This window comes from Sciurus carolinensis, chromosome 8 (assembly GCF_902686445.1).
Source record: "Sciurus carolinensis chromosome 8, mSciCar1.2, whole genome shotgun sequence".
NCBI classification, from domain to species: Eukaryota; Metazoa; Chordata; class Mammalia; order Rodentia; family Sciuridae; genus Sciurus; species Sciurus carolinensis.
Genome location: NC_062220.1, coordinates 37,747,297 through 37,763,509, shown reverse-complemented (window position 1 = coordinate 37,763,509; position 16,213 = coordinate 37,747,297). Strand labels below are relative to the sequence as shown.

At 36.2% G+C, this 16,213-nt stretch overlaps 1 protein-coding gene across 1 annotated transcript in view; it reads left to right on the top strand.

Annotated features, from left to right (window-relative positions):
• Mdfic (MyoD family inhibitor domain containing) overlaps nucleotides 1-16,213 on the top strand; it is an 82,987-nt gene that overhangs the window by 46,416 nt on the left and 20,358 nt on the right. Inside the window, 1 exon segment of the mRNA XM_053743436.1 lies at nucleotides 8,332-8,613. Within this exon segment, the coding sequence (XP_053599411.1) occupies nucleotides 8,332-8,613 (282 nt within the window).

Below are 16,213 nucleotides of genomic sequence, written 5' to 3'. Positions count from 1 at the left end.
AGGGAACCTGTGCCAGTCATCAACATATGCCCTTCCATAAAAGAGACCTGCTTATCTCAGGTAGCCTGAGTCTGACCAGGTTTTAAAATTGATTTCCTCATTTCAAGATACCCCTTAGTCCTGTGCAAGCTGGGATGGCTGATCATCCTTCCTTATATCCTCTGAGTCATGATTAAGAATGGAATGTGATGGAATTTGATGTAATTGTCTTCAAATGGCAAACTAAGACTGGGATGGCTACTTATCCTACAGAACTACATGATACCATTACTGTATCTCAGCAATAGTCCCATCTTGTAACATTGCATTTTGTGATCAGACACAGGGGGTAGCAGGGGTCTTTCTACTGCTACTGATAGATTGCTTCTATTGCTTGCAGACCTTCACTTAAAGATTTCTTCATTGTGTAAAACTGGGTGTGTTTGGAGTCATTCGAGCTATGGATAGTTTATGTATATTATGCAGATATTCACTGTACATAGTGTTAATAGAACTTGGTAGAAGCTGCTAACGTTTTATAAGGAGTGTCAGTATTCCATAGGATCAGAGTTAATTTCGTACATAACTGTAGGAGCTGAGCATTCTGGGTCAGTGGGAGGCTCTGCTCCCTGCTGCCATGCAGATTTCTTCTGTTTGGTCTCTCCAACCTCCTTAAGAAATTTGCCTTAGCTGTGGTTAAAGCTGGGTTGCTGCCAAGTACAAAAAAGAAGACATGCAGAAGGCACACCCAAGCCTTAAGGCCCAGGCCCAGAAGTGGCAGAAATAAGTCTCTCATTCCTTCAGAGGAAATGTGGGTACATGAAGCTAACGTCAAGGGAAGGCTGGAAAATAGGATTAGCATCTGCCCTGGACAATGAGGAAAATGGATTTTGGGAAAAGCTTGCCAGTCTCCTCCTGCAGGCACTATTTAAATATGTTTAAGTATTTTCTAATATTTTTATGAAATGCAGAAAAATGATTGCCTCTCCAACTTTTGACATTCTCTCCTTTTGTCTTGAATACTAGTACCTTCCATTGCCACCTGGCGATTTCTTTTACAATAATTAAAACTGAATTCATGTTAAGGATGATGTAGGATGTGGTAAAATCTTGAAGCATTTCACCATTCCCTGAGGATCCCATTCATGAAATCTCAGAATTTGCTTGGGATCCTCAAATTGGTCGATGTTCCAAAAAATCGCAGAATTCCAAAATATATTTTGATATATTAAATATATTCATTAAATAAAATGAAGATGGAAAATATGATATAGGACAAGAGTGCAAAAGCTCAAGAGGTAAGTAAAAAATTTCAAAGCCTCTAAAAGAGAACAAAGGAAACATTCTAGCAAAAGCCAGGTGACTGTAGACTGTGTTAAGTAGTAGCATACAGGTTCAGCTGAGGCATCCAACTGATGAAAAAAATGGGGTGTTAGCACATTTACATTAGTAGATTTTAGCCTAATTTTACATTAAGGAGCAATAAAAAGCTAATGTAGTTTTATCATATGAGTCATCTTTGAAGAAATGTTTCATCTTTTTAAAGTTGCGTATACATGCATATTTTAATGTATATCAAATTTAATATGCAATGTTGTATATGGAAGCTACTATTTTATATATATGTGTGTGTATATACATATACACATATATATGTATGTATCTACCTATCTTCTGCACGCGAGGTGTATGTGTGCATACATGTGTGTATGTGTATGTGTGAGCTTGTCCTGTAGCAATCATGTAGTAGCATAGTAATGTAGTACCACATACTGGGCACCCAGTAAAAGTTCTGTAACTATCCCTGGGAAAAGTGTTTTAGACTTACTCAAAGTCATTACCCCCACTCCACATTCGGCACTGTCCATTTTCTTGCTGACAATTTTAAATGCTAAGCATTTAGTTTTAATTTTCTTATGTGTACATCAACCACTTAAATTGACAAAATGGCATGAGTGTGCTTTTGTAATTTTATTAAATCTGACTTGTATAAAGAGACTAGTGACTGAAGATGATTTGCACAGGTTAATAGATTATATGCTATAGCAAAATGTTGCTTTGTGTTGCTACACCAGTGGCTGCAGTTTCAAGTATAGTTATTACTAGTTACAATATCACCTGTATTTTTAAAAAATTATCAAAAGAAGTTCATGCTATTGAGTCATTTACTCTCGTATTTATTCTTCTTATTGAAAATCGCCAGACCTAATTCTATTGGTCTCCTTCCTGATTGAAGACATTTGAACCTAGAAAGCACAGCATTTCTTAAGACATTTGTAACTATTCATTGTGGATATTAAAATTATAATCATGCTGCATTGTGTGAGCAATGATTTTTTTAAAAAAATCTTTACACATATGGTAAGCAGGTGACCAATGCTATCCAGGTTTGAAGATGCTGAATGTTCTTATAACTGGTGTTTGAAATTTTGATGTGTATTGCATTCGTTACTGAATATCAAGAATACATTTTTCGCTCGTATAGAGTAAATTTGAAATGGGGTCTTTTGTAGAAGCACCCATCCTGTTTAGAGTGATATAACAGATGCTGAATGTTCACATATCAAACAAAATGCTGGCTTTCTGTAGAAAAGAGGTGTCAAAAAGTTTCTTTGTACCTTTAACGCATGTGATTATGTAGTACAAAATGCAGAGTTTGTAAAATTTCTTGAATATACAGGCAAAAAAAATGAATAATTCAAAACAACTCATAAGTTCTACATTCTATTGTCCCTTTATAACGCAGGCAGAAGATAGCAGTGCGCTCCCAATAGAGCTGAATTTGCACAAGTTACACCTCTGAAAATGCCAGATGGTCTATGGTCTACTTTTGAGAGCTGTCACATATGTAAAGATTTGAAAAAAGAAAGACAGCTGAATGAGAGCAGTGGATCATTAAAGGGAGAGCGAGGGTCCCTAGGCATCACTTGTGTTTTAAGAAGCATTGTGTCGTTCCCATATTAACGTGCTTTTTCTTTTTTTTTTTTTAAAGCTATACACAACTTCTACACAAATAAGGAAAAGAAATCTGTTTCAAACCAAATAGTTGTAGTTTCATTGGTCAGACAGTTTTGATTTTGTTTTTGTTTTTTTGAAAATGAAAGCATGTTTCCTGCATGGTTTTAATTGTAATTTTACTGTTACATTGAAATCATACCATGAAAAATGATCAACAAAGTTAATTTAATGTCTATTGAGATAACTCATATATCTAGAATTTACCCAGTTTTGTTTTGACTTACTGCACACATCTGGCAAAATCGTTCAACTAAAAAATTGTTTTAACACTAAAAAACTGGAGTAAAGAGATAATTTGGGGTAGCTGATTGTAAGATAAACCACAGTAAAAATAATTAGGTGACAGTGAAACAGAAATTATGTGCTATCATTTATCTGACAACGGAAATAGAGGTGGTTTTCAAGATTGAAATGTAGATAAATAATTAAGGATATGTTACCTATCACTTCAGCCATACCCAGTAATTTGCAAGGAGTCTATTTTGATAGTATAAAAAGGTCAAATTTGTCAAGTTTAAAATTTGGTGGTAAGACACAGTGCTTTTTACCACTTCCATTTTTATTTATGGAAAATGTTTAACTCTTACACTAATAATTCTGAGTTATCTTGTATTATGGAATATAATGAGACATTTTTGATTGATGATGATTCTCCCCAGCATTGACCAATGACATTTCAACTTAACCAAGTTTTCAGATTACTTAAATTATTCTTTTGAGAGGAAAAATGGCCCAAAACATTTCATATATTTGGGGAAATTACTAGAAAGTGCTCTGAAAAGAACACCAAGTGAGTTTTAAATATCTTCTTTGGCATCCTCTTAAATACATATGCATAACTAGCTTTAGGTTCAATAGCAGTCATTAGGATGTCATTCTGGTTGATATAAGAAGTTACAGAAGCAGCAAATTAATCTCTAAATCAAACAATTGCACATCCATAAGAAACAGAGCTCCTATTTTAGAAGCCTTGATTTCAGATTTTTGGTCATGAGAAGGATCATACAGCTGCTAAACAGAGAAGCAAGCTTTTCTTCTGTTTCTTTTCATTCCATTTTAGGAGAAAAAGTATTTTGATATCTTCCTTCTCTTCCTTCTCTTCGTTCCCCTTTGTCTACTCCATTACTTTGAGTATTCTCAAATATTTACCTTTTTAGACAATTATTCCCCTTATTTATCATGCTAGAACCAAAAAACTGTAAGAGGATTTCATGTATTAGTTTTATAAATCAGGTATTAATGTGAATAGGCCTGGTATGAAATCATGCTTTTTCTGGTTAAACAAAAATGATTTTTTTTTTCTTGAAGTGTTGCACATTTGTGAGTAAAATATTTTGTTATATTAAAATGTTTTTCTTCATGGTAGGATGAAAATTTAGGATATGTGAATAAGTACTGAAGTAAGAAACAGTATACCAAAGACTTAAAGTACATTCTTATTTTGTGTGTCAAAAATATGTACCAAGTCTTAGCTAGTCCCCAGACAATAGATAATCAGACAGCTTTGTGCACAATATTTTGTCTAACTTGAACAGTTCTTAGTTGTCATATATGATTTACATTTCATAATTGTTCATTATCATAAGCAGTCTAATTCAAAAAGCAACTTTGGATTTTGAAATACCCAGAAATTAAGGAATAATAAAATTTTGACACTGAATGTTTTTTGTTCTTGCTGATTTTCATTGTTGTTGTTGTTGTTGTTGTTGTTGAAAAACTATGATTTATAGCTTTTCTTAAGATCTACTCAGTCAAGGTACAGGTTAATTTTTTCCATGTTTCTAATTGGTGCATTACGATTGTATGTAATAGTGGAATTCACTGCTACATATTTGTATATGCACACAACATAATATAATTTGATCAATATCATTTCCCAGTATTTCCTCTTTCCCTTCTCTCCTCCCTCCCCCAGTTCCTCTCCTTTGCTGATCTTTCTGTTATTTATTTATATGTTTTTTTTTTAATTAGTATCTTGTGGATGTACATGATAGTGAGATTTCCTATGGTATATTCATATATGTACATAGGAAAGTTAGATCAGATTCATTCCATTGTCTTTCTCCATTTCATCCTTCCTCCCTTCTCTTCGTTCCCCTTTGTCTGCTTTCTTCTATTCTTTATTTTAATCCCTCAACCTTATTTTGAATTAGCTTCTATGTATCAAAGAAAACATTTGAACTTTGACTTTTTTAGACTGGCTTATTTGGCTTACCATGATAGTCTTCAGTTCTGTCCATTTACCCACAAATGCCATACTATCATTCTTCTTTATGATTGAGTAATATTCTGTTGTGTATATATACCACGTTTTCTTTATCTATTCATCTATTGAAGTATAGCTCCATAGCTTAGCTACTGTGAATTGCACTTCTATAAACATTGATGTCACTTTGTCATTGTAGTGTACTAACTTTAAGTCCTTTGAATATATACTAAGGAGTGGGATAGCTAGTTCAAATGGTGAGGAATCTCCATACAGCTTTCCAGCGTTGTTGCACTAATTTGCAGTTCCAGCAGCAATGAAGTAGAGTACCTTTTCCCCCAAAATCTTTGCTGAGATTTATTGTTACTTGTATTCTTGATAATTGCCATTCAGTCTGGAGTGAGATGAAATCTCAGAGTAGTTTTGATTTGCATTTCCCTAGTTGCTAGAGATGTTAAACATTTTTTCATATATTTGTTGACCATTTGTATTTTTTCTTTTTTGGTGTTGCTGGGGATTGAATCCAGGGTCTTGTGCATGCTAGGCAAGCACTCTACCAACTGAGCTATATCCACAGCCCCTGTAGTTCTTCTTTGAAAAGTGTCTATTTACTTTGCTCATTTATTGATTGGGTTACTTGTTTTGGGGGTGTTAAGGTTTTTGAGTTCTTTATATATTCTGGCTATTAATGCCCCATCTGAGGAGGAGCAGGTGGCAAAGACATTCTCTCATTCTATAGGCTCTCTCTTTGCTCTCTTGATTGTTTTCTTCGCTGTGAAGAAGCTTTTTAATTTGATGCCATCCCACTTATTCATCTTAAAATTTTACTTCTTGAGCTTTGGGAGTCTTGTTAAGGAAGTCATTTCCTGAGCCAACATGTTGGGAGTATTGGGCCTACATTTTCTCCTAGCAGTTGCACTGGTCTCTTAGGAAGTGAACACCAGAAACTGCACCTCACTGCCAAGCCAACATACTTGACTTCTCCACCAAATGGAGGGGCCCCACTTCCCTAGTGTGACTGACACCTTGCATTGGCCACTTTTTGAATGCAAGCGTGACAAAATCTAGCTCATAGTGCCTTCTCTGTAGCTGCAGAAGACTCACAGATTGAGATATAGGTATTTACCAAAATCAGTATGTTCAGTGGTGCTGGCAGCACAGAGAGTCACCATTACTTGTATTATTAATTATTCAAAGAAGTAAATTCACTCGTCCTTCTTAGTATCATGCTATTAAAATGGTCTCTGATATTTTCCCTTTAAACGTTTTGCTTTTCATATGTGGGCATTTATTGTATCTGGAATTTTTGTGCATGAGGCACACATGCCCATGAATGTTTGTCCCTCTGCTTGTTTGGAGTTGACTGTTCCATTTGCTTATATGTCTGTGCCTGGTCAAATGCTGCGCCATGATTTCATACTAAGATTGCATATCTAATAAACAAGTGCCAACACCCTCTTTGTCGTCCTCAAAATTTCCTTGGTGGTTCTTGACTTCTCTCCCTTATTTTTGAATCAGTTTTTCCAGTTCCATAAACAAGGCTGTTGGGATAGTTAGTGAGAATTACATTAACTAAATAAACTGAAAAGAATTAACATATCAGAATTAATATATTTATACTCTCCATTTATTTGGGTCTATTTTATGCTTTTCAGTAATGTTTTGTCATTTTTTTTACCATAAAAATCTCTGCCCACTTTTTTTTGTTTAATTCTTGATACTTAGCAGGTTTACGTTTTTATTTTTGGAGATCTTTTTTTTTTTTTTTTTTCGTTTCTATTGTCAGGGTAAAGAGTAATTTTTCTTATATATTTTTTGATTGACTACTGTTGGCATATTGAAACATTGTTGATTATTATGTGGTTGATCCTGCATAAATCTTGCTAAAATCTTAATTTTTGTGAATGTATGTTGTTTTAGAATATTCCAGAACATTTGAATCTGTGCCTATCCCTGCAATAGCATTGCTTCCTTTCCAGAATGCAGACTTAATTTTTATTCCCTTTTAGTCAGCTTTTTGATATAACTAACAGATCTTACCAGAACAATTTAGGGCAGGAAAATTTCATTTGAGGGCTCAGAGTTTCAGAGGTCTTAGTCCACAGAAGGCTTGTTCCAGTCTTTGGGACTGGAGGTGAGGCAGAACACCATGGCAGAAGAGAGTGGCAGAGGGAAGCAGCTGATATAGTGATCAGAAAGCAGAGAAAGAGGGGTCTCCAGTTGCCAGATACAAATATATACCCCAAAGTCACGCCCCCAATTCCCACCCCCTCTGTCCACACCCTACTACTTCAGTTACCACTCAGTCAATCCCTATCAGGGGATTAATTCACTAATTGAATTTAGACTCTAAAACCCAATCATTTCTCCTCTGAATCTTCTTACATTGTCTCACACATTGTGAGCTTTTGGGGGACACCTCACATCCAAACCATAACACTTATTGATTGCTTTTGCCAGAACTTCAGTGTCAAGTTGCTTGAGAAGGGTAAGTGGGCATTCTTAGCTGGGTGCTGACCCAAATGGCAGTATTTCTAACTGCCAGTGTTGTTTCAGTTTAAAGGACTTCTCTCCTTTTCCTTACTTTTCATAAACTGTTTATTTTAAAATCAAATTAATGAATAAATATAGAAAAGATTTTCTTCTCAAGGTTTTGGAATTGAAAAATAAAGAATATATTTCTCTTTTTATTGTTTAGATTCGCATGCCTGAATTCATTGTTCCTTTCATTTCAAAAGATAATTGAATAGTTTATCGTTATTAGGAGTATCTGGATAATACTGTGTCTACAGTGCCCAAGAAGGTTCCCACATTTAGAAAAGAATTGACTTTTGCTGAATAAATCCTGAATTACTTTTTCATATTTCTGACTTCTTAAATATCTTCTAGAAATGCAAAAATAAAATTTTTTCTGCTCGACTTTTTATATCCTTGTATATAGTGACTTCCGATGACCATGCTTCCACTTTTCTTTTTATTGATCTTCCTTCCTTCTCCCTCTCTGTTTTCTTTTTCAGGTTTAGTGTCATGAGTAAAACCTCGAATCTTGATTAGTGAATGCATGTTTGTGATTGTAAAATGGTAATTTCTTTTCTGAAATAGATACTCTTTCCTGTGTTTTAATTTAGCCCAACCTCAGCGCTTGCCCCAGCTGCAGACTTCAGCACAGGAGGAACCCAGCGAGGAGGAAATAGTCAAGATGAAGAACGGAGGCCACACGAGTCTGAGCAACGGAAATGGAATTCACCACGGGGCCAAACACACATCTGCAGATAATCGTAAACTCTCAGCTCCTGTTTCCCAAAAAGTGCATAGAAAAATTCAGTCCAGCTTGTCTGTAAACAATGATATCAGTAAGAAGAGTAACGTAAATGCTGTCTTTTCCCAAAAGACAGGTTCTTCACCTGAAGGTAAGTGTGAGAAAGATGCATATTGCATTTGACCTGATGTAAATCATATTCACTGGTACTGATCTGATCAAGCAAACATGATTGAAAATTCTTGTTTATCCCTCAAACAAGAGGTTTGGTAAAATGCTACTTCACTTCCTCACAGGAAAGTACAGGATTGAAGGAAGAATTGAAAGCTGACACCTGCTTTTAGACTATCATCTTCTAGAGCGAGTCGTCATTACTTTAACTATAACTGCTATCTTTTTTTTTAATGCCACATTTAAAAATATGAATATAACATTTCGGTGGCATATATAAGCGTGTGTGAGTATTTTTCCCGTTCTTGATGCAATATGTTTTTTCTGTACTTTAGAGATAAGATTACCTGCCTGTATTTTTGTCTTGCAAATCAGTTCTTAAATATGCAAAGCTCAAATGAGAAAAAGATTGGGTAATTTTCTTGCTCTTGTCAGGGAGTAGACCAGGTGATCTCTGTCCCTTGCGGACTGTCTACAGTTTCCCTGCTGCCATCACCCTGCCCTATTCAGCCTCACTGTGCTCTGCCCTTAGCTCCTCCTGTGGACATGCTTGGGCTCTTTGACCTCTGGGGAGCTAGTTATTACCTCCCTGGTTTTACCTCATCCTGCCCTTGGCCAGGTTAAAGTCAGGTTAAATCCTGTGAACCTGAGAGAGTTTTTCTTTACTATAAAACAAATTCATATGATGACCATTAACCTCCACACACTTTTTATGTGGTTCGTTGTATCATATCAAAGAAAGAAATATCTCCATAGTTAAGATATCACATTTCTCCCAGGTTATCCATGGTCCCATGCTTTTCTTCCTTTCTCCTGTTAGTGCTTCTTGGGAATCTAAAACCTGGAATCTGTTATATATATCTGGCATGTGTGTGTGTGTGTGTGTGTGTGTGTGTGTGTGTGCATGTGTTCATGTGTACCTCTGTGTGTGTGTTTGTGTGTTTATGCTTTTTCCCTATACCTTTTAATTTTAATTTCCATGAAGTCCTAAATAAAGAGAATTCTATGGGATGCCTCTATGAAGTTGGTCATGCCTTTTCATGGAGATAAATTGAGTTGTAAATAGAAAATTGTATTGAGAGTTACCTGTAATAAGTGGGAGAAAAGGATATTACATTTTGGCTACAGGTGTCTTAAACTCAACTGAGGCAAAGTGTTAGCTTGATCAAATGATATGATAATAAATGGTCTGCATAGTTCCAGGTCAGTGACACTACTTTCCAAACTAATTAGATTGAAAGGGACATGATTGACATTTTAAAATGAGTTTGACATGTAAGCCGTGTGGTCATCTCTGAAGTATAGGTAGGCTGTTAACTAAACTGGCTCTCCAAGGAGTTGGGAAGGCAATGCAATTTTCTTTAGAGGATCTTCACTTCTCAGTGATTGGGTGAAATAATTGAATGCAATTGAAATCTACTTGTTTTATACATTTGAATTTACTTATTACCTCCCTAGCCTCTTATTTTCCATTTGATATTTACTTATTTTAGTATTAAAGAATGATAACATTTGCATATCAGTCCAACTTGAAATAGCTTATGGAATTTTTCATTATTGCTTGCTTTTAATATCATGTCTGAATTTATTTCTAATGTAAGAATGCAGCTTCATAAGTAACTCATGAAGGAGGAAGAAAATCAACATTATGGAAATGAAATACAGTTCTATTCTTCTTCTCCCTCTCCCTCTCCCTCTTTTGTTTCACCTCCCCTCCATCTTGCCCTCTTCCCCTTCTCCCTGACTCCCACTCTTACTTATGACTGACCCCAAAGATCTGGTTAGGAAGAGTCCCTTGTGATCTGCTCTTATCACAAAATAACATTACAAATTGAGTTGGGGCATAAGGAGTATGGAAAAAAAAAAAAAAAAACAAGGTGTCTAAATATATTGTATAAAGTACAATCCAGGTCTTCACTGTTAGTATATAGAATTTAGCCAGTTGTCAGTTTCTTTTGTGATCACTTGAATCTCAACTAAACTTCTATTGGCCTATTTCATATTTTCTCAAAGTTAAATGTCTTCATGATTTTTGCCATATTTAAGGTTATGCCTTAATTTTTTGTTATTTCCTTAGGATGGTAGAATGAAACAGACATTGACTTCCAATTTTGAAGTTAAATTTATTTCTCTGTCAATGTGCTATAATAACAAAGAAAACAAACAATTAATTCGCTTAGCTGATAGATGACATATTAAGAGGAAGAACATCACCAACTAGTTGGGGGGACTTGGTTTTTCTACAAAACAAAGAATTTTGATTAGGTAATTTTGAAAATTAAGTTTGGCTTGGGATTTTGTGATTTCTTTTACAGCAAAGCTGCTTCCCTTTTGAGACAGATCTCTTGCTCTTCAGAATAGTCCCTAGATGAGAAGCCATCTAAGACATGCGCTGCAGTTCAGAACAATGGCAGAGACGGTTTTGGTGAACTGGAACGGTACCTGACTTCAGGAGGCCTATGGGCCTAAACAAGATGCTATGAACAGATTTGAATGGTTGCACGAATAAAAACGGATAGGAATTGTTTTTAAAAATGTAATGACAGTGGGAGGATTTAATGGTTAGACATTTTTCAGTTGTGTTTTCCTTTTTCACTTTTTCCTTAATTTTCATCATCTGTTCCTGCTCTTCTGAAGCAAGTGAGAAAACAAATTCCAAAATAATATTAACTGAAAATCTCAAACTCAGTCCACTAATCAGGCCCACTTTGACAATGTATGTTATTTTTGGTCACTTGGTGCTTATGAATTTTGTGTTGCACAGAAAAAATATTGACCACTTGAGGGTCATCTTTCTGATTCAGAGTATGGAATTAACTTATTTAACTTTTTCATAATGATTCACTAAGAGCAGAGTGCCCTCCCTGACTAAGGTGGAAAGCCCTGTTCGGGTGTGGGCCCGTTGTTGGTATACGGGGAAGGATTGAGCAAGCCACATAATTGAGTGCGTGGATTGGTGAAATATTTTTAAATGTCTTTGTGGGTTACCTAAGGCCTGAGTGCCAACATGCTTGCCCTTGGTCAGCCTCTGGAAGCTTCGTTGGTTCATATACTTAGAGAATGGCGTCAGTGTACCAGAAACTGTTCCACCTGCCTTGCTCATGTGGAATCTTTTTATCCTCCCAATAGCACTGCCATACTGTGTACTATATGTAATTATCAAAGTATAAGTGAGGGACTGGGGATATAGCTCAGTTGGAAGAGTGCCTGCCCCGTAAGCACAAGGCCCTGGGTTCAATCCCCAGCACTGAAAAAAAAAAAAAAAAGTATAAGTGAGGAAACTGAGGCAGAGAGGCTTCATGGAAGCCACTGAAGTCAGCTGGTATAAGGTGAAACTGTGTTTTAAAAGCAGACATTCTGTCTCCACAGCCCATGCTCCTAAACTGTTTGCTATTTGCTTTACTAAATTTCTTGGAGAAAAGGTAAATTACTGACCATGGCAAGGTCACCTCAGATGTTAATGATGAGAGAGCTGTGGGCCAGGGAGGGAGCTACTGTTTATATGCTTGCCTTCTTGAAGCCATCCTGGGAATATTTTAAAAACAGCTCTCACCCTGCACTCCGTATTTGTTTCTCTTCCCTTCTAGACTGTGTATTCCTGAAAATGTTGAATTGGGTCTCTGAGTCCTTTTTTTTTTTGTAAATTCAAAGTGGTACTGAGTAGAATAGCTTCACAGAGTTTCCCATGAGTTAATAAGTAATATAATACTTTATTCCAAACCACTTTATCCTGCTCTTCCTTGAAACCTGCACTGGAAAATAAAATATGTGCTCATATTCACTAAAAAAATTTTCAAAAAAGTCTTTTAAAAAATTCCTTTTTTGCACTAGAGGAAAGAAAATATTCATGTGGGAAAATACTGCACATTTTACTTAAAGGTTATTAAATTAGTAGATTTCTACTTGTTTTGTATAATTAAATATTTTCATACATACTTAAATTTTCTGATTGCATCACCCAGGTGGAGAATTTTAAGACTAAATGTGTAAGATTCTTGACCTTTGAAGTAATTATAGTATAATTTAGTATCATATAATATTCAAATTGCCAAGGGTTTTCATTAGACTCTAAGACATTTTTCTTATGATAGAAATGATAAATCCTAATATGTTTTAGGCGTGCCATTTATAGCTGTATAGTTTTGTAAAAAATAGCTTTCAACAAAAATATTTTGCAAAGAGATTTTATACTTTTCAAGAATAGTTTCAATGATAGTTGATTCTCCACACTTGATATTCTAGATTTAGTATATATAGAGAAATACATAGCCGATTTTAATGTATTATTGACCATAAATTCTGTGTTCGGAGAGTGAAGGGCTCTGTGTATGTAGCAGTGACTAGGGACATCTCAGTTTTAGTCACATAGAGGTAAAGGTCTAGTTCACAAAACACAGACTCTGTAACCAGTCTGCTTGTGTTCACATATTGACTTTACATTGACTTTACAGACCAGTGATGTGTCCCTGGGAAGGCTGCTTCACCTCTCTGTGCCTCAGTGTCAGTAGGGTGCAGCCATGACCCTCTAGAGACTGTCACCGACCAGTCAGGTTTCCTCTTTATTCAACTGGTTTTCAGACAACTACACATTCCCGAGTTGTAAAACCAGGGGAAACAAAGCTAGAAAGATATGACATTAAGTTGTCTGTTCTTAGTATCAGCAGAATATTATATTCATTTTTTTCCCATTAAAAAAAAAGAAACCTTAGTTTGCCTATGATTGCAGGAGTGCCAGTATTTCAGTGGAAGTGCAGTAGTACTTCATGATGTGTCCGCAGCACTATCATCAGAGCTCCTAGAAATAAATTTTCCGTAACTTTGGCAAGATATGTGTGGCTGCATTCCTCCAAATCGTTCATTTGTCTGGATGATGTTTTGTTTTGTTCTGTTTGGTTCTTTTTATCAAGCACAGCGTCTTCCATTCCATGCGAGAATAATGGCGTGGGAGAAAGGCTGAGAATTATACTTTCCAATGCAATATGTGCCTATCCTATGGAAAATAAGATTTTAACAAATTTTACTGTTTGGCCAACATACTTAAATGGAACAACAGAAATACAACAATGTCATGTAGTGTGTTTGCGTGTGTGTGTGTGTGTGTGTGTGTGTGTGTATAGAAGTATACATGAGCAAAGTAGACAATGTCAAAGTATAAATCATTCTGCACATATAAGACTTTGCTTTTGTTTGCTTGAAATATTTAATCAGCTTTCCTAAAAAATTAAAGCAATTATCAGGAGTATTTACAAATCGCAAGTGTTTCTGCAGAGCCGAAAGTAAACATTTAAATACACTTCCTTTAGAGTTTAGGAAAATAGCTTAACAATGTAATTTGGACTCTCATACTCATTCATTTGATGAAGAGCAAAGAAAAGGTTGACAGGATTCCGAAATATATATAATTTAATGTTGAAACATAAAGATACTCAAAGTATACCTCAACTCTCAGAGGTCCTCTCTTACAATAACCCAGGGCTTTGCAGACCATCATAAAGAAGAGATAGAAGTCGCCAACTGCATATGGACTCCACCTTCTGCACTTCTGAGTTTTGGTTTTGTTGCCAAGCTGTCTTAGGCTATTGCTCTAACAATCTGAATTAACTTAACATTCACTCAGGGAATGGGTGGGGAGGAAATAAAACAATGGCGATACAGATAGATTGGCCAGGAAGCTTTAGGGTGTGGGGTGCTTCAGTAAGGAGACTGTTTAGAATCAGGGAATAATAATATGCTAAATGGAAAGGATTGAGTAAATCTCTGACCCTATTTTTTAATGCATTGGTGATGGCAACTGGAGACTGTAGCCTTTTTGTTAAAATGTGAAATAGCACTATGTAGGCATAGCAGCAAGTTGGCTTTCAGTACCAAAAGTCCGCAGTAGCGGACCTCTAAGTTGTCTTCAGGGTTCAGAATAGAATGAGGGGGTCCTGGCCCAGCATGAATTCTAGATAAAACTGGAATAGCAGTCAGATATGCATATTGAGTAAGACTGTCATTAATATTCCAGTTAAATTAGCTGGGAAAGTGACAGGAAATTAAGAAATCAGAAGGAATAGCCGAAGGAAATTGGTAGCAGATCATGAGTTGCTTTAGAATCATTCAATTTGAAATGATGATACACAGTCTAAGAAGAGAGCTCCAAAATACACTTGGAAATATACCATTAGAACTTGAGAGAAGGTTCAGAACCAAGAAACTTACTGATATTTGTTCCCACAGAGGAAATATTTTTAATGGCACATCTTAAGATTTCTCAAGTAGAGATTTAAGAGAAAAGGTCAAGTAACTGAGATCTGAGTGACTCAGGGGTCACTGGCAGGCAGCCAGTTTGGTGGGATAGGAGTGTGGGCCCCACATGCGGGCTTGGAAGTCAATCCCATGGAAAGTTCAGGCTTTTCTCAGGAGGGAGGGTCAGATAGAAAGTAAGTCAGGATAAGGCTACACCGACATGGCAGCCTCCAGGAGACGTCAGTGTGCAGACAGGAAGAAGATGGCTGAGAGGAATCAGTAAGAAAGGTGAAAAGGGACACAAACCTCAGCGAGGTGTCCAGGAGGCTCAGAAAAAAAGTTTTAAGAAAAGAAAGAGGACAGTCCTAAAGTGCATCCGATATTGTTGACAGGTTCAGTAAGATTAGCTCTGAAATAATTCTGTTTTATTTAACATCATGGACGTCACTTCGTGTACTTATTAAGGATCATTTTCTTGGACAAGCCAGAATGATGTGGGTTATTCAGTGGGAGGAAAGAAACATGGATGACAATACTTCTAGAAATGCCAAATTCCAGGGCAGAAGTGAAGCAGCTGGTGTTTAGTTTAGTTTTGTTGTTCTTGCTGTTGTTTGTTTATATTATTTTGTTTCAAGATGGGAAAGATTTGAGTGTGTTTACATTTGAATGGAAAAGATCCAGGAGAGAGAAAAAGGTTGAAGGTAATAAGACCTTTTAGACAAGCCAGCCTACAATTCTTTAGAATTTAGATCTTGAATTCGGTCCACTGAAGTATAGTGAATGCACAGACCTAAAAGCAGAACTGAGCAATGAGAGAAGCATTTGCTGAGTTGTTGACCTCAGTGGTTCTGCTCTGCATGGGTTGTATGGATGGTTAGTCTTAGAAGACTTCTGAGTAACTTCTATGGAATGACTTGGTATGAGGAAATGTAACCTTTGGGGATTAAAAAGCTGCTCTCAAGTTCCTACTCCCCCCTCATTCCAGGAGCATTAATTGCCTTTGAATGCAAGGCATTGACAGGGCCTTATGATCCTAAAGTTCCTCATTTCTGAATTTTGTGTTCTGGACCACACATTAATGGAAGTCGATAGCTTCTTATACTTTATATTCATAAGTTTCTTAATTGAATTCACTGAGAGCTTTTGTGTATCATGTAGTATAAGAAATAAAACATAAATAGGTAAACACATACTAATTATGAAAGTATAGGAACAATGAATAAGGAACCTGTTTCAGCCAGCTTTTTCTTACTGTGATCAAAATATGTGATAAGAACAACTTAGAGGAGGAAAGATTTATTTTGGCTCAGTTTCAGAGGCCTCAGTCTGATTCACCAACTCCATTGTCTGGG